Here is a 19,553-nt window from a genome sequence, read left to right as displayed (position 1 = left end):
TCATTGTTGTTTATTAATGTATTTTGCATTTTTTTAACACACACACACACACACACACACTAAGCTGATGTGTGAAAATAAGAAAAGAAAAAAACTTGATTATTCTGCCATATGAAAATGTTGATAAAATGTGTGTGTATGTGTGTGTTTTTACAGATGAGCAATCCTGGGAACAGTTCCCTCTCAACATTAGGAGTTATTGGCCAAGATGCCATCAGGTCTGTAGCTGACCGCATCAAAGCAGAACCCCAGTCTGAGACGATGTGTTCTGGACTAAACGGCTCCAATGCAGCCAAATCATCTTCTACTGGTACCACTTTGACCTCCACTACCTCATCATCCATAGAGAACAGCAGCACGACTGGTCCTCCCCTCACTAATGGAAACTTAGGGAGGGGGACAGAGGGGCACAAGAGCACAGCATCTACTGGTACAGGCAATACTGCTGGGAAAGAGGATGACCCCAATGAAGACTGGTGTGCTGTTTGTAATAATGGTGGTGACCTGCTGTGCTGTGACCGGTGTCCCAAAGTGTTTCATATGAAATGCCATGTACCCACCATAAAAATCTTCCCAAAGTAAGTGGTCTGCATAACAACATTGATGCCTTACTTGTATACCTAGTCATAGTGCAGGTTTTGTTCTAAAATGCCTATCGACGCATGCCTTTCTCACATCATGAGGTGATATACTCACTCTGTTCTCACTGTGATTTCACAATCACTGAAGTCATTGATGTCATTTTGAGTGCTTAGTTAGATAAGATTTTTCAGTTTCTTAATGTGACGTGACTATTTTCTGGTTTCTTTGCTCCATGTAACAAAGAAATCATTAAAAGTGAATCATTTTGGTTTTGAGGACAAAACATTATAATATCCATGTTTGAAAAACATGTTTCAACAATTTTCAACATTTTCTGACATTGTGTGGACCAAAAAACTAATTGACAAAGATAGTTAAAGGATTTATTGATTATGAAAATATTTGGTGGTTGCAGCCTTAAAACACACCTTCTGTTATCCAAAACATTTGATATGACTGATAATTTTAAATCCATATGAAATTAAAAGTTTAGGCAAACTGTTTTTAAAACAATTTTCTCAATGTGATTATTATTATTTCTCAGGGGTGATTTCCTCTGCACTTTTTGCCGGAGTCTCTCAATCCCTGAGATCGAGTACTGTGATGACACCCAGAAAATTGGAGGAGAGCCGTCCATGGATCCTGAAGATCAGCGGGTCAGTAACATCCGAAACATCCTCTTTGACCTCTTCATGTTTTGTATGAGACGGCTAATTCTCTCTCTTCTTCTTTGTGCAGAGATGTGAACGGCTTCTGTTGTACATATACTGTCATGAGCTCAGCGTCGGCTTTAGGGAACCTGTTCCTAGTTCTGTAAGTGGCTCTTCACAACACATGCAGACACACCCACAAGCACAGGTTACTCTTCTTGGTTGATCACATTGGTGCAGTTTTGGGGCCTTGTTTTCTACTTGGTAGTACATGCCAACACTTCAGCACATGAGTAAAACTGTCAGCTACACAAAACCATTATTATTATTGCCCATAATAATAATTTCTCAGGGTGCAGTCTGTGACCAATTATCACAAGAGTCTAGTGTTTGTTTCATTTATTGTTATAACTATAATAACTTAATAAACCGGACTGTGTGCTTAAGGTTTAAATCATTGTTGGACATGTTAAGGATAATCTAAATATACAAATTGGCAAAATGTGTAACATAAGTCCAGTTTATATTAATATGAGATAAATATGTAAATAGATGTTGATGATGAACAACACTAACATCTTTTGGTATCTTTTATTTACTGAAAACCTTCTGGCACTTGTTTTTTCCCAACTTCACACACTGCGTCTCTATTCATTCAAGCAACACCTGTCTGTCTGCCTTCTGACTGTCCATACAGGTTTCAAAGTCATCAAAGGCATAAGTCCTTTGATGAATTTGACAAGCTATCAAACGCTTGCCTATCAAAGGCAACAGCCCTTTGATGATTTTGAATAAAATAAAGGTAGTAGTAGTAGTGTGAAACATCAGCTTGCCTGAAATTATCAGAAGAATATGAGATACAATCCAAAAATCCTATAAATCACATCCTTCACTATACACAGCAACAGCTTTTTAGCCAAGTCATGTTGTGGGCTGTTTATTTCTTTGTTATGGGGATATTTGTTACACAGTTGGAGATGTCATGTCTTTGAAAAATAGCTTAAAATGGCTACCACAAATGTGTGGTTAACAGCTTTATAGTTGAAAAGGTCTAAAATGACCATCACACGATATTGATATGAAAAACTGCCATTGTGCCATCCATACTGAAACTTAACTTTATTACTTCAATGGCTTCAAAATATAATCTTGTCAGATTAAATCTGCCTACAACCAAAGCCCGAGCAAATATCAGCACAAACCGGATTAGTTAAGCATTAATAAATATTGAATTCATCATTTATAACACATGAATACTCATTAGTATGTAGTTTATAAACACAGTTTTAAATGTTTTACTCATCCCTTCAGCTGAGAAACAGTGTCCAAATGCTGCTGCACTCAAGCAGCCAATCAGCATCCACCTCTAATAAACAAGCTCTTTGATTGACAAAGGACTGCTCTCTCACCTCCCTGTGTCCAGCAGTCACTCAGTACATGCAAACACTTCAGCACGAGTAAAACATTCATAACTGTGTTTGTAAACTACATGCTAATGAGTATTCATGCATTATAAATGATGAATTCAATATTTATTAATGCTTAACTAATCCGGTTTGTGTGTACTTATTATAAAGTGTTACCTACCTGGTCTGTGCAGAGTGCACTGAACATTTTGTAAATGCACTGCAGTAAAACTGGTGGCACTCAATTTGCATAGTGTGCTGATATTTGTTTCTTGATTTAGTTAGGTGTACATGATTACCTTTTTTGTGGTAAATAATTTATTAGTCAGCTCTTGGCAGGCTCATTTATTTTGTGAAATCTTTCAGATACACTCTTAATGAAGACTTATGCAAATAAGGATATTTTAAAATGGCTTTAACATTGCCAAATAAGGTTACCGACAATCACAATTACAGTGATTAATGAGTCCTTTGAAGGGAGGGACCCTTGATAAATTGTTTGATCAGTAATGCCTGTCACCTTTTTAATCTCCTGATGAGGCTTGGCGATATGCCTAAAATTAGATTTCAGATTATTTTTTTTAACTCTATTTATGGTTATGCTTTGTTTTGTCTTAAACATACAAATCATTAAGAAAAAGTTTGCAATCATTTTAACAACAGAAATGTAAAGATGAATGTCCCATTGGGCTTAAAAGTGCAGCCAAACACAAACCTTCCTGCAGTCTTTAGTTGCAATCACATTTCTTTGCCTGCTTTTATTTTTGCCAGAGATGCAAACATTCGTTTATGCGACAATAATAATAATAGTGACACACCTAATTTCAGCTCATTCAGATTTATTATACATTTATCCTTTTTTCTAGTTTCAAAATCGAATTTTCTGTTCCACTGCCTGGGGAGCAGATTCCTAGTTTCTGTGTTTCTTTTATTTTTGACAAACCCCAAGCTATACTGGCCTTTCGTGTTCATGTTTTGTTCCTGAAACAGTGATTTATTCTAACCTGCTTTTATTTAAATCAGGTGCCCAATTACTACAAGATTATCAAGCATCCCATGGACCTGAAGAAGGTGAAGAAGAAGCTGCAGTTACGGAGCTCTCAGCACTACACGTTTGTCCAGGGCTTTGTGTCCGATATGCGTCTGGTCTTCAACAACTGTGCTCAGTACAATGAGGTGAGCAGCATGAGTCTTTTGCCTGCTTTGGGGAATGGCATCTGCTTGTTTTTCGGCATGAAGACAAGGGTTAGACTGGTAAAGGTTCAGGTTAAAGTCTATATCATCAGCACATTCAAAAACTGGTGATGTTTTTTTAAATTATCTAATGAAACAACTACAGCCCTGTGCAAAAGTCTAAGGGCACCATTAGATTTGTTTTGTTTTGTTTTTTTAGCAAAGCTATAATAACCATACAGCTTCTGTAGACTTGAGTGTCAAGTATTTAGTGTGACCTACCCTTACAGCCCTAGCTTTCTCAAAACTGGAGTGTAAACCTAATTAATAATATTGGTAAAACCTGCGCTGGTCTTGCGTTTTCATGTGTACATACAGTGAAGTGCGAAAGTTTCAGGCACCACCAGCTCCGTTTTCCTCTGTCAAATGCTGTGATCATTGGAATTTGGTATGAAGTGATGGCACTTAAAGCTAGTCTTTTATATTAGCAAGCTGTCAATGAGTTTAACTCATGTAACATGTATATGTAATGCTCAAGCATGTCTTGATTAAACATAAGTGTCCGTCACTCCGTCAAGGGACAACGGAGACGGCAAGGGCTGCGAATGGTCCTCAGGACAGGCCGAGATAACGCTGCTCTGTGCCGGCCACAGTGCGCACCAAGCATCCACAGAGGCAGAGCTGATCACCGCCGACAACGTCGCCGCCAAACTATAAATACATCATATCTTAATACACACACCACATGCTTAGACTCTAAATGGCTAATTTCTTGCCTCAAATTATCTTAAAACTGCATTCCAGGACACAGAAAAGTGAGAAACGGCCACTGTTTCAATGTTATTCCTCTGCAACAGCAACAGTCTTTCTCTCTCGGATGCCATTGCTCACTGTAGCCAAAAGCAAAACAACCTTGTGTAGCGACCCCTACTGATTGGGCAGGAAATTATGAAGGCTTGAGGGGTCTCCGTGTTTACGCAGACGGATAACGCATTACGCAGTCGGAGAAGTATAATGTGGCCTTACGGGTAGATAACACTAAATACTAAACACCCGTAGAGGATTATTTTTTTCTGATTTTTTTATTTTTTCATCATTTATTTATTTATTTATTTATTTAAAACAACAAAAAAACTGCATACATATTTTCTGGATGTGTTGCAGTAATGTGAAATAGAAATAATTATCTTCTATTGTCGTTATAGCATTGCTAAAACAACAAATCTAATGGTGGCTTAAGATTTCTGCACAGTACTGCATATGTGCTGTGAAAAACTTCTCTTACACTGGGTTTCATCAAGACATGCGTGAGCATCGCAGTTTAACGGATTGAAAGTTTGCTAATATATGAGACCGACTTTCAATTACAGCATTCCAAAATTGCAGAATTTGAAAGACATAAAAGCAAAGCTTGTGGAGTCCTAAAATTTAAGCACAGTACTGTTTATATAATTCATGTTATTTATTATGTACCTCTTTAACATGGCCCAACCTGGTAAACTAGTCTATATTAGTCTACCCTTAGTTGGAACACAGCTTTGTGTAGGAGGGTGTAGGAAGTGGTTCTTATGGCCTTCACGGTTTATGTTTGACACTTACTAACACTGTTGGAGGGTGATCCCTTCAAACTGGCTGCAGGAACATTGTCTAAACCCTGTTAACACTGTTGGCGTCACATCATGAATCCAGAGTATATTTTTAATGGATGGCTGTGGTCGTTGTTCTTAATTATGTCTTCTTTTACCGAGGAGTAATGTTTTTTCAAGTATTGTTTGTTTTGTTGCTTTGGGTTTACACATGGTATGCTTATGTATTATACCTTCCAAACACATGGGGGAGCTACTGTTTAATGAAGAGGTGAACGGTGTATGGATTGTGAGTCTGACCACACAGACATCACGTTAAGTGGTTTATAGTGATCATAATGATCTGAGCCTCACAGGATGATTTCATGTGCTGTTGTGCAATCCAAATTAACAGCAAGCATGGTCCCCACTTGAAAGGCATTTTGGTCATACTCGATACATGAAGTCAAGTTAGTTTATATGTGTAAATAATATAGTGAAAGACACTTCAGCACATTGACACATTGTCAATGTTATGTGATTAGATCAGTAAGCAGTAAGTCAGTGTAAGTGGTGGCTCAAAAAATAATCAACAACTATATTTGTATAGTTAATACAATAGTATTAGTTTCTCTATAACCGAACATGGTAGTATCAGGTACACATGTGAGAGCTTCTATACACAGAGCATTCTGCATGAATATCAGTCTGAGCATTAGAGAAATTTACTCACAAAATGTGAGTAACTTAGTGAAGTGGTCCTGATTAATCCTCCTTGCGTGACAACAAATCTGCCTATTAACCAAACTGGTTAAACTTAAAGGGCCAGTTTGTAGGTTTTTTGTTTATATTTTCATTAAGTACACATGGGCTGACTTCGTTTCAATGGAGTCAATATTAGCTGACCACACAGAAAGCAATGACTGGGCTTAGAAACGGTCTGTTTGTGTTTTTATATTATGTGAATATCACTTTAAGTTATCCTACACTCTTGGAAAGGGGGAGGGCGGTTCCGGCTTTTGCTTGGTTGCAGTTGTGTCTAAATTCTACACACTTTTCAAAACCAAATTAAGGATGGAGATATTTTTAGTTATCGGTACCAAAAGCAGTGGATAATTAAACAAAACAAAAAAAACAACTTGTTTTTTGAAGTTGTACATTCACGTAATCTTTTGGATCATTCCTGTACTTGAAATACATTTGTTTAATTAGTGAGTAAACATTTTAGTGCGACTTCTTGACATCTGGACTTGTTCATATACAGTTTGCACTACCATAGAGACTGTGACATACACAATGAGCAGCAGAAAAATAAAAAGATTATTTATTTATATATAAATGCTGGATTAATCAATATATTAACAGCTAATCCAGTGGTTTCACATAGCCCATTTGACTATTGTAAAGACCTTTTATATTATAGACCTTTACTTGCTGTTAATTCCTGCAGTAACGACATGGGGCTACACACCACATATGGATGAGCACAGTACTCATAAGCAGATTTCTGATCTGATTATCTAACCTGCCTGTACTGTGAACTCTTTCTTTCCCCCGCTGCTTCACTGTCTTTGTTGTAATGTTATTGCCCCTTTTTAGATGTCTCGAATAATCCAGGTTTATGATGAGGAGAAACAGATTAATACACAGGTAAGCCGTTTCAAATAGAACACAGATGTCCTGACCCCTCCCACTGAGGCTCCAAGAAGCGTGTTTGGCCTTCATTTAGTTTATAGCTGTAAACATTATGGACACAAATGTTAGGATTCAGGTGGACACAACCACAATACCAACCCACTGCTACAGGTGCTGACTGTTCATGTTTTTTTTTAATCTAATTGTCTTCAATTGCATCTGATGTGTGACTATTTCACTCCAAACCACAATCACGCCAAGTGAGTGACTGTGATAAAGGTTTGAAAAGGGTTTTTTCAGGGAATTTGTAGTGAAAGAGTTTTGTTTCACAAACTCTGATAGTACAACAGCTGCACATGTGCTTCAGTCATATTATGTTTTGATGTTACTGGCTTTACTCGAGTTTTTTTTTTTTTTTCAAGATTTCTCTTCATGCAAGTGATCTGGATTAATGGCAGTAGCTTGAGTTGACTGAACGGTCAATGGTTGTTGGAAGGGCCTTTACAAAAGTGCTTTTTATGTGTCAGGTGTATTAAACTGTTTCCCTGAGCAGCATAAACCAATTTAAGTTTTTGGAAGTATTTGGAAGCAGTCTGAAATTGTGTATTAATTGTGTGAGTGCTTCATGGAACCACAGTGGGTCTGGGAGGAAGGATATCTCTGCTCTGTACAACAAGGGTGAGCCACACTGCCACCAGGAGTCTTAACCACATCTAATTTGTCTCCTCATTTTCCTGTTTATCCTCCCCCACTTCAACCCATTCATTCTTCCTGCTGTTTGGTACTGTCACAACTACTTCCTCCATATCACTCCTTACCCCCCCTCCTCTCACACCCCCCTTCTTCTCCTCCTCCTCATCTGACAGGTGGGATCAGAGATGGCGATAACCGGGAAGGCGGTGAGTCTGTACTTTGAGGAGAAGTTGCTGGAGATGTATCCAGGGCAGAGCTTTCCAGAAATGCCGGAAACCGAGTCCCATGATGAGAAGGAAAAGGAAAAAGAAAAGGAAGACGATGACTCGGCCGACTCTGATGATGACTTCGTACAACCCAGACGCAAACGATTAAAAACGGATGAGAAAGTGCTCCATATCAAGTGAGAACCAGCCACTTGGTGAACAAACGGTCTTCCCTGGACAGCCCCCCACCCCCATGAGGCAGCAAATGAAAAGGACAATACGCTGTAACAACTGCTTAGTTCATCTGATCCTTTCCTTTTGAAGGAATTGTCGACTACATAAGAAGGCTGCCTTGACCAGAAGGACGAAAACATAGAAGAGCAAGAGTTGCATTCCCTCTTAATTTTATGGACATGCAACTCGCTTGTACAATTTTGAAGTAGGACTTGTTTTGCAGTAGGTAACGTTTGGTTCTTTATCATCCGTTTTTCATTTGTAGATTTGTTGTGATAATTGCTTTATAAGACATTTCAATCCAGTGTTCTGTTTAATGTATTATATCTATCCTTTGACATGAAACCTACAAAGTATTTGTATGACTTTGTGGAAATGTTATGTAAATAAGAGAATTTAGCCCACTCAAGCTATTCCTACAGTATAGATGTTTGGTTGCGTCAAAAATAAAACCTGTTCCCGAAATGTCAGAAAATGTGTGGCGTTTTGGCAGGGTTCCTACGCAGCATGGAAAAGTATGGAATTTCAATTGAGTGATTTCCAGGTCTGGATTTGTATGGAAAAGGGGGAAAAAGTTGTTGTTTCCAGACTATTATCTCACTTTCTAAAATTAAATATATTAATATATACAAATCAAAACAAGTTTCTAACATAGCCTACCTGTAGATGATATGAAACTAATCTAGCTGGCTGTAGAATGGTGTAGGGTTACCATGGTTACTGTAACTGACAGCGAGTCTCATTTATTATTTTCCATACATGCATGCAGTCGATGCAAGTTTTTCGAGGGCTGACTTCATGAAGAATGAGTGAAGGATTTTAAAAACATTGATTTACATTATAAGAGTCTAACAATTGGAATTCAGATGTGTAATATTGACTGAAAATTTCTCCATGAAGTCTAGGAGTTTGAGTCTGGAAAAGTATGGAATTTTGAAAAGGAAAATGTGTAGGAACTCTGTTTTGGGCTTTCAAGTGAGTTCTTAAATGAGCAATTTACCTTAAAACATGTTCTCTCACAACACTGGTCGTGTTTAGACTGGTTTACATCTCTGTTATTGCTTGTTGAGATGTTCATCTTCAAAATGTCTTATCCCAGTGGTGGTAGCTCTGAGTTTTTCAGATCGTTCATAGCATCGCCATCTGTAGCGACAGAGTCGATGATGTGCCTAAATTAAATATGCTAACGTTCATTAGCTGAGGCCACTTCTTCAGGTCCTCCTCCGTTTCTCAATGTAAATCCAACAGTGTCCAAGTAACACCAAAGGACTAATGTGATTTATATACACAGTCCAGCAGTTTGGCAGTGTTTGGAGGCAGTTTTACTTGTTTTGTTAACCTGTGACTGTATCCTAATCAGAATTGGTATTTTAGTGTTACTTTAGGATAATTTTACGAGTGTTTTATTATGAAGACATGATCTGATTATTTGCCTCTGGCTGCACACACAGAAGAGAAGAAGGAATAATCCAACATAATGGATGTCAAGTTATCCATTTAATTTCCCCAAACATTTTATAGTTTTGACATGTATGTGTAATGATTTGTCAATTTAATCACATCCTTGACTTTATTGAACATGCCAGTTAACGTTTGACGAAATTAGTTTGTCATGGTTTTATTGGAGTAGGAATTCCCCATGTTCAATAGAAATAAGACTTAAGCGTGTTGAATTTCTTTGATACATTTTACTTTATACTTTTTAAAGTAATAAGAAACTCTCTGTATAGACCTTTATCGGCCACTTCCGCTGTCCTTTGTGCACGCGCTGACGCTCAAGAAAATCGAACGTCAGCGGGTTTGATCAGCATCAGCAGTCACGTGACATGTCACAATGGAAAACTTAAACAAATCGGGAAATAAAACTGCACACGAGCTGACGTCAGCGCAGTGAAGTTCCGAGTCATCAGTCTGACCACATAGTCAGCTGACCTGGGGCTCCGTCAAACTCTTCTCTTTGGTCCTGACGCTGGAGTGGAGCGTCTTTCCCCGGTAAGATGTTCCCTTATGTCTCCTTATCAGAGACTGTGTAACAATTAACATTGTTTTGATAACAACAACAGTGCTTTAATTACAGTGAAAAGAAGCAGCATCAGTTTCGGTGTGATAAGATTACATTTGCATACAAGCGCCGACCTTTATGGGCGCTGATGTATATAGTCTTTCACGGCTGCACAACAAAATGCAGACGCTTGGTGAAGAATTCAGGAGGCCTCAGGACTAATAATGACTGATTTAACAATGCACTTTAACAAGACTCGTTGATATGTGATGAGGATACGTGAAATGTATTTGCGCGCTGGAACAGCACACTGACCAGTCCTGGAGGAAAATTAACCTTTACCTGGAAAGATACCATAGTTTCTACGAGGTAAGGGCTGATCATTAGTGTTGATACTAAACTGTGGGAAGCATGTCATTTCCTTCTCAACCTTCAGATTCACGGAAGACGGAAGGAAATACATGTATCTACGGGATATCTGATCATTACAAATGTCTTATATTAGTATAATATTTCGGATAATAATGATGTAATTGTTCCTTTATGCGTCTGTCTCACTGACGGACTTGAACCGGTCATACTGTATCACCACGAAGATGGAATGTAATTAGAATATTCATTATTATTATTATTTATTATAATTCTAAGTTGGACTTTTGTAAAGCAACTTTCTTAGTATTTCCACAGTTTTAATATTTACATACAATGATCAAATGTGTACACGGAGACCCTTACAAAAATAATAATAAGTATGTAATACATTATTTATTCACGCGAGTAAATTGATTTGCTATACTTTATTTTTTTTATAACCTAAAATGTATATACCCTCATTTTCCTTAGCCATTGCCTATGGTTTTCTGCCCACACATTAGATCTGATCTACTTTAAAAAGAAACAATTAATATAGTACAACAATGTGGAAAAATACGTTCAAATCACAAATTTTACCTGTACAATGTACTCTTATACTATTATGCAGAGTGAGTGAAAATATTGTTTCCATGACACACCAATGTTTATTCTTGTTATTGTTAATAATATTCTATTATTTTCAATTATTACTTTGTGTTCATAGTAATAAAACGCGGTGTTTTCCGGCATCAAAAATGATTACAATATACCTATATATATATAGATATATATATATATCTATATATATATAATATATATATATAGATATATATATTATTTTGAAGACCAGCTTTGTTTACAGGGGATATTGTTTGAGCTCGCGAGATTTGAGTCACGTGGCGTGGTGACGTTTCAGCGTAGCGACCAATCAGCTGCGAGGCGCAGAGCAGACTTCAGACTTGTTTCCGTGTTGTTTCTCCAGAGTCTCCGGCTGTTTTTTATTTGTTCTGCCGAGGACTTCACTTCGCCCGGTCAGCAGCCACCCAGGCAAGACATATGACATGTTTTATTCTTGTTTAACTATATTAGTTTGTACATTAATACGCTTCTGACGAGCTGTCGTCGTGTTTTATTTGGCGGTTTTTGCTGTAGCTTGTTAACCTGGTCTCTTCATTTTGCTTTATTTGCTCCTCAGAAACAGAAGCTGTTTCTGTTCGTGTAGCATCGCGTACAAAAAAAACCCCATGGTTATTGTCCTGAATAGAAATGTATTTTGACTTTATAAAAAAAAAAACACCCCAAAAAAACACAACACCACTCTGTGGTGTAATTAGCAGAATGTGGATCTAAACGGGCTGTTTTTGTGTCGTTTACGATAACCTTTGACCCAGACCTGATCGCGTGAACTGGACATCTGCGTGTGGTTGAGTGTTGTGCTTCATTTTAAGTCCTGACATCAGGATAAAGTGATCGACAGGTCCTTTACTTACCGTTAACTACTATAGACTAATGCAAGGATGATAACGTAAGGATGTCGATTGCTTTCATTATCAGTTTGTTGTTTTGTTGTACATGTTGTACAATTTGGATCAGAGATTCTCAAACCTCCATATTAGATGTCGTCATATGTTTGCTCACACATCTGTATTGTCACAGAGTAGCAAACAAACCAGAACATATTCACATTTAAGAATCTGAAATTAGGAGAACTTAAGCCAGTTAATTGTTTATCAAAACAGGGGGCCGTTAGTTTAGTAGTCAGTTAATCAATCAGTAATTGATTAATTGTTGCAGCTATAACAATGCAAGTAAACTGGAGTGATAACATGGCAGCCTTTGGGATTGTCTTCAAAAAGAATTGAATGGAAAATCAACAATTACTTCAATCAGTAAGTTCTGATGTGTTATCCTGAAGCAGCAGTGGACCAGTGGTATATGATGAATATCCGAAACTCCTCCTTTTTTCTATATATTTTGTTTATTTTAATGTGTTCATATTAGTATTGAACTGGTTGATTACTGACGCTTTTCTCTTCAGACTATGCGGACAGACGGAGTGCTCACTCGGGCTGCCTTTGGATGGAGTGATAAAGGAAATTTCACCACTATATGCCCTAACGGTTCCGAATGGGTTTGGGAAGGGCTCGGAGAATGTGCCCAGGATTCAAGGGATATGGCCAGCATCTACCTGGGCCTCCTGTCCATCCTCTGCTTCATGATGTCCTTACTGCCGTAAGTGTGTTTGTCGTTCTCTGCTGGCTCTCTGTCTTTATTGGGATGTTGTCATTGTTTTTGTTGTGTTTGCAGACAGTTCTATAGCTCTTGCAAAAATGGGAATGTGGACAAAGCCCTTTCAATATGGTTCCTGTTACTGTGGTTGGGAGGTGACTCCTGCAATCTGGTGGGCTCCTTCTTGGCGGACCAGCTGCCACTTCAGGTGACTTATAGTGACCTCCCTCATTTTCTTGAACTTTTTCCTATCAAACATTCATTTGATTTGTATTACGTTTTTAAGTAAAAACAAGAATACATTTCCATTAGCTGTTATTTAAACTATATATTATATTATCTAGATTTTTTTATTTAACTAATTGCATTGTTTTCAAAGCCATTATCACCTCATTGTTTGTGTCTTGATCAATGATTGAGGTGATTAATTCTAAGGCGACACATAATGATGCAAATATCTTTTCCATGGCAAAGTAAATCAATCACTCCCTCTTCCCTGACTGGTTATGTGTTTTCTTCTCCCTTTTATGCAGACATACACAGCGATTTATTACGTTGTGGCTGATTTGCTGATGCTGGGCATGTACTTTTACTACAAGTTCGGGAACAGAGCACGTCAAAGTAAGTGTTTTGGTTCTTAAGCCCAATTTATACTCCTGCGTAAAGTGCTCTACGTAGGTTATGCAGAGCCCTCTGCGTCGACGGAGAGTCTGTCGGAGAGCCTCTGCGTCGTCTCCAGCTGCACAAAATATTTTTTAAGTGTCCGTCACTCATTCAAGAGACAACGGAGACATCAAGGGCTGCGATTGGTCCTCAGGAAAGGCCGAGCTAACGCTGCTCTGTGCCGGCCACAGTGCGCATCGAGGGTCCACAGCGGTGGAGCTGATCTCCGCCGACAACTTCGCTGCCAAACTATAAATACATCATATCTTAATACACAAACCACATGTTTAGACTCTAAACGGCTAATTTCTCGCCTCAAATTATCTTAAAACTGCATTCCGTGACAGAGAATAGTGAGAAACGGCCACTGTTTCTATGTTATTCCGCTGCAACAACAACAACAACAGTCTTTCTCTCTCGGACACCATTACTCACTGTAGCCAGAAGCACAACAACCTTGTGTAGCGACCCCTACTGATCGGGCGGGAAATTGCAGTGTGTATCCGTCACCACAACGGAGAAGTATGAAGGCTCGAGGGGTCTCCGTGGTTACGCAGTCGGATAACGCATTACGCAGTCGGAGAAGTATACTGTGGCCTTTACGGTTCCTGTTCAACCGTAGCTACTTGAGCTGACTTGTTATATCACTGCTGATAACCAGTGTTACAGCACAAGTCCAGACAGAGGAAGAGTGTTATTTTGTCCACCTTTGACACAGTAACCCTGGTCAGCAGAAATACTGACATATGCTGAGTTATCCTTCCCAGTATTAATAAATAAACCCAGGTGCTGTCTCTTCCTCAGGGAGGGGAGTTTTGCACATGGTTGGTGCGACCTGTATCCTGGGATTCACTACAAACCTCATCCACCTTGCTGCGTCAGCCACTCAACAGGAAGTGATTCCATCTGAGTTCAGAAGTCGCACGTTGCTTTCCACCACTGACATCCCCCCATTAAAGGTGAGTCATATGTGTGTTTTGGATAAGTCACCTAAAGGATGAGAAGCACTTGTTTTTGTCTTATTTGGCATAAAAAAAAAACTGAAAAGCCATGTCTCTGTCACTTCAGGCTTTCACCTTTAAAGAGATTTTTGGTTTCTCTATCGGCTCAGTGTCGTCAGTCCTGTACCTGTCCTCCAGACTCCCACAGATGTACACTAATGTGAGTATGGCTCTCTGTGCTTTAGCACAAACTGCTGCAAACTGAAGGTGGTAGACGCTGACTAAAGCTAATTAGAACATGACTATATTACTTTTATATTGCTGTCTTGTATTTAAAATGTTATATTTATTTTCACCTTTTGTGTTAGTTGATCTCAAAGTAGAAAATATATAGTAGGATATAGTGTCAGGAATCTATGTTATCTAATTTAAGATACATTGCAAGATGACGAAGGTAAGGTGACTCATAATAGAAAGTGAAAAATGCATTAAATTGAAAACGGTTTGTTGAAGTGAAAGTTCATAATTCAACACACCGGGAAATCATGCAGGTGAAAATGCAAATGAAAAGAATCCCCTGTCTCACATGACATTACACTCCACGACAGCTGTGTGAGACATCTTGTATTGCTTCCCCCTCACTTTGTCTGCGGTCTTGTCTTTTCTCCCCACAGTTCAAGAGGAAGTCGACAGAGGGAGTATCTTACTTTCTGTTTGCGCTCGTCATCTTGGGAAACACCACATATGGCCTGAGTGTGCTAATGAAGAATCCTGATCAGGGTCAAGGCGAGCAAAGCTACATCATCCATCACCTGCCGTGGCTCATTGGCAGCCTCGGCACCCTCTCTTTAGATATCATCGTATCCTTTAAACCTGTTTATTTTTCTGTTTTGATTTCTAAGAAAATAGCACTGCTTCTGCTGCCAGGCATCTGTATTCTCTGTATTCCCATGTACGTGCTACATTTCAGGCAGTGTTGAGCCGTTAGAGAGGGCAGTTCACCAGATGGGTTAAGGTCTCGTGACTGTGTGTGGAAACATGATGCTCAGTTTCAAAGGTCCAAACACTCTCAGGGAATCAGGCTTGTCAGCAAAGCTCTACACTAGTGGCCCCCAGAGGCCACGTGAGCTTCTCTGTGAACTGAAGTTGCTTCATGTTTTGTTTGCAATGAAGGTGTAGATCATGCACAGTACATTTAACATGACGACGATAATGATGTGGAGGAAGGGTTCTAGCCTTATGTGGATTCACTCTCAAAAGTAAACTTTAGTGAACATATGGTCTGATCTGCGTGTGATCTGATTATCCAGCATTAAGCTATTGTGGGATCTGAGGTCAAACACATTTGAACCGGGCCGGCTCGTTCAAACTGAGAATAAATTGGCTCAGAGCCTTAAAAGCTGGTTCAGCTCGAAGCAAAAAATAGTGTTTCTTCCTTGTGAGCTGTGACATCATCAGTGGGCGTGTCATACTCTGGATTATGAAGACGAGCGGGAAATAGAGGAAGTATGGAGATTTTAGGTAGTGCTTTGGTTCCTCTTACACTGGTGTGAACACGGGCTGGTTCACCAGAAAGCATCAAGGTTCTGCGGCTCCAGAACGACACCAGAGCAAGAACCAGAACTGGGTCTGTCTGAAAGCACCAAATGAAGGATACAACCTAGTTTTAATCCAGGCTCCAATTCAGAACCTCTATGGCCGCCTGTGTGTTAGAGAGAGAGAGAGTGTGAAACAGTGCTGTCATGTGATCTGTATTTCTACAGTATTTTGGTTAGTTATTGTATATCTGTGTTTTAACACAGGCTGCAACCCTTAGATAGCTAAGTTTGTAGGGAGGACTGTAGGAGAGCTGATGAATGCTGACATGTTTAGGTCGCCCTATCAACTCTGGCTTGATGCAGTATATTTCGTAATTTCCCGTTAAGTTAAGTACTATCTTATTGGCCGTTCAGGAGGGACTTGATTGCTGTTGGTAGAGCTTGCTTTTTCAATATCGTTCACATTACGAAAAGACCCAAAATTGTGACTGTGATTTAAATACGATTGCTCCTACTGAGCATCCAGGGTTATTTTTAACAATGGAGTGAAACTTCTCATGGGCGGGACAAAACAGTTATACTGAGACAGAGAGAGTTGTGTGGAACTTAATCACCATTGTGTCAACACATTGACAATGGTTTAAATGAGGCAGTTTATTCATATTTAAAAGTCATGCATTGCATTTGTAAGTTACAAAATCACATTTGTTCCACAGTAGCTGCAGGACAGTTTCCTGCTTCACCCAGCTGCTAAGTGTTATTGCATTTCACAGCCTCCTTCTCAGGTTTTCTATTGATTTCCTTGACACCGCGGCTCAGATCTCCTTCCAGTTCATAATTTACCGCAAAGCTGCGATGCCGGTGGACAGCGGCAGCCATGATGAGACGGCGCCTCTGTTAGGGACCTAAACCTAAACCGCACACACTGCTGACGGAACTGGTGGGAGGAGAGCACGCGCTTTCAGTGAGCCGTCACAAAGATGATCGTCATTTTACAGTTTTATTTATTATGGTCTTTTATGACAATGTTTACATTGTGTTTTTAAAAGTTGCAACGATGCAGTGATGTGACCTACACTGCTCTTCAGGGCAGTCCCTCTCGTTACACCGTTCGTTTCTGGGCAGCAAAACAAGTGATTCTGTTGAATATTTCAGGAAATGATTGCATCGGCAAGCAACTGATGGTTTTATGGTCTTCTTTTGTTTTTAAAGATGTATTTTTACATACAGGTACAGGCTAAACTCACTATGGAACATTTCCTTTCCTGTAACTAATTCACTACAGAAGTCACATTGAAGGTTTGCATTAGCAGGAACTCTCAATGATGTTCTTTTTAGGACGGTTACCACATCCACCAAGTTCACAAAAGTACTGTATGAACATCACTTTACCTCATTTAGCAGATACATACAGGTTATAAGTTGTTTATTTTAACAACCATCTTAGTCTTATTTCCACTTTTATATTAGACTTTTAAAGGGACAGTTGAGTTGATTTCAGATTGGTCATCAATCTGTTCTCCTGATTTTAGGACACAGAAACAGTCCACACTTGGGTTTCTCTAAAATCATGACAATAAGGATATATACATTCTTCTTAAAACACTTTGACACTTTCCCAAAAGGCAGAAATGAACCTTTATAAGAAGCCTGACCTTATTAGGTCTGATTTTATTTACAGGGTTCCATCTCTGTCAGTAATGTCTTATTGTAAAAGAGCAGGCGTTCTGTAACTTTTTAAGAGATAAAAACAAAAAAAAGTGTAAATACATGTAAACCAAGTGCTAAAATCAAAATAAGTATTTTTTAGCACTGTTGATAAAAGTTGTATTACTTGACACAGACTTTCACTAGATTGTTGAATTTTCAAACTTTCACTTTCACAATTGTTGCATGTTTTTTGAAGCTCCAGCTTGTTTTTGTACTTGGAGGACAATGTTAAATTATTTGTTTGGTGGGTCAGTGTACTGTGAACATTAAACACATGAATAACTCTTACATTCTGTGTGAAAGTCTTGATTCAGCTATTTGAGGGCTGGCCCACTTTTTCTTCATTTAGTTGCTCTGATTTATGAATTTGATCCAAACCCGTTCCCTCCCCAAACAGTTTACTCTCTTCACCTTTCACTTTTTTTGAAACGCAGCAGAGGTCAAGGCCTGCTCTTGGCCTTGATGTCGACATTTGGCTCTTAGGCCCTGGCTGACCTTAACCCCCAGCCACTGTGTTTGACCTGCTCCTGGGAGGCCTTGATAGTCATGTAGTTTTTCTTCATTAGCAGAATCACACATGGCCTCTCAGAAGCACCAACCTCCCTCATCATTCACACACATTTTTTAACATAATGCAATCACAAACACTCAAATTAGTAAGGGGCCACCCACAAAGGAAGAAAGGTCATTACTGATAATATCAAGAGTTTTGTGTGCGTGCGTGCGCGTGTGTGTGTGTGTTTGTGTGGTTGTGCAACAGTGGCAGAGAGATTGTTAAGCGTGTTGGGGGAGTTAGTAGGAAGAGGCTGTGATAGGAAGCACATTCATCACTAGGGATGAACAAGAACCTGTTTATAAACACTCTACACTGGGAATTTCTTAATGAGATGATTCCAGTTCTTACGAGTGTGTGAGCGGCGTCGGTTGTCCAGTTTAAATCCCTCGTGCAACAAAAGGCTTCCATACTGGAAATGATTATTATATTATCATCATCATTGTCATTAACCTTGTTCTTTCTCTCCCTAGTTTGTGTCTTTCTTTCCTTTCCTCTCTCTCTCACTCTCTGTGTCCTCATCTTGCAGGTTGCAGGATCCAGATCCAGTTTCGAGGCTACTACCATTATTATTATTGTCATACATATCATCACCGTTATTATTATGCTATAATTAAAAGTCGATATCAGTATAATTTTTTTATCAACAATCTGCTGCTGCTTATATAAATGACTGTAGTTATATAAACGTGCCATCACTAACTCTAACTGTCTTGTTTAGACTTGTAATGTGACACAGTTGTTGCTCCTGGTCTCCTTCTTCTGTCTCTACCTCATCTCCCTCTTGTCCTTCACCTCTCCTCTGTCTCCCATTTTTCCTTTCACCCCAACCGGTCGAGGCAGATGCTGCACATCTTTGAGTCTGGTTCTGTCAGAGATTTCTTCTTCAGTTAAAAGGGAGTTTTTTTCTCTCCACTGATGCCTAGTGTTTGCTCATTGTGTGAATTGTTGTGTTTCTCTTCTCTCCATGATGTTGTCTATGTACAGTGCCTTGAGATAATGTATGTTATGATTTGGCACTATACAAATACAATTGAATTGAATTGAACCCTTGAATGGTAGATGTGTAATATTTGCAATTTCCCTTCCCTTCTCACTCCATTTTCTCATTTCATTCCCATTAAATGTCAGTGGGTTAATTCTTCCTGATACAATTCCTAGCATTTCCAGGAGAAAAAAAGGGGTGGGGGGGGGAAGCACTCTAAAGTGCACATGAAGAGCAACTGTCTTGTTTGAAAGGTTCTGTTTACTTTGTGTGTGTGTGTGTGTGCGCGTGTGCGGTTTTTCTTGTGTGTTTGCGTGTCGAGGCTGGGCTGCAGTCGCTATGACAAAAAGTGATAGCCGGACAATACGAGAAGACGCTGAGACACTCGCTGCAGCAGGAAACCTCATCAGCGGTGAGTCCACAGTCTCTGTTCA

At 39.2% G+C, this 19,553-nt stretch overlaps 2 protein-coding genes across 2 annotated transcripts in view; both read left to right on the top strand.

Annotated features, from left to right (window-relative positions):
• The window catches only part of trim33 (tripartite motif containing 33), a 38,980-nt gene extending 30,630 nt beyond the window's left edge, over window positions 1-8,350 (top strand). Inside the window, exons 15-19 of the mRNA XM_083895690.1 lie at window positions 157-578; window positions 1,127-1,238; window positions 1,321-1,395; window positions 3,662-3,814; window positions 7,878-8,350. Of these exons, the coding sequence (XP_083751816.1) occupies window positions 157-578; window positions 1,127-1,238; window positions 1,321-1,395; window positions 3,662-3,814; window positions 7,878-8,111 (996 nt within the window). The 3' untranslated portion in view covers window positions 8,112-8,350. The remainder of the gene's footprint in view (window positions 1-156; window positions 579-1,126; window positions 1,239-1,320; window positions 1,396-3,661; window positions 3,815-7,877) is intronic.
• Window positions 8,351-12,541: 4,191 nt separating this feature from the next.
• Window positions 12,542-16,874, top strand: slc66a1 (solute carrier family 66 member 1; the record flags this gene model as incomplete). The annotated part of the gene is made up of 7 exons (XM_083895610.1): window positions 12,542-12,732; window positions 12,808-12,937; window positions 13,263-13,350; window positions 14,197-14,351; window positions 14,461-14,553; window positions 15,008-15,193; window positions 16,691-16,874. The coding sequence occupies 7 exons, from the start codon at window positions 12,542-12,544 to the stop codon at window positions 16,778-16,780; spliced, it is 933 nt and encodes a 310-aa protein (XP_083751736.1). The 3' UTR covers window positions 16,781-16,874.
• Between the last annotated feature and the right edge of the window lie 2,679 nt (window positions 16,875-19,553).

Source organism: Microchirus variegatus, assembly GCF_963457635.1.
Source record: "Microchirus variegatus genome assembly, chromosome: 9".
NCBI lineage: Eukaryota > Metazoa > Chordata > Actinopteri > Pleuronectiformes > Soleidae > Microchirus > Microchirus variegatus.
The sequence above is the reverse complement of the archived record's forward strand: the minus strand, read 5'-3'. Positions and strand labels throughout refer to the sequence as shown.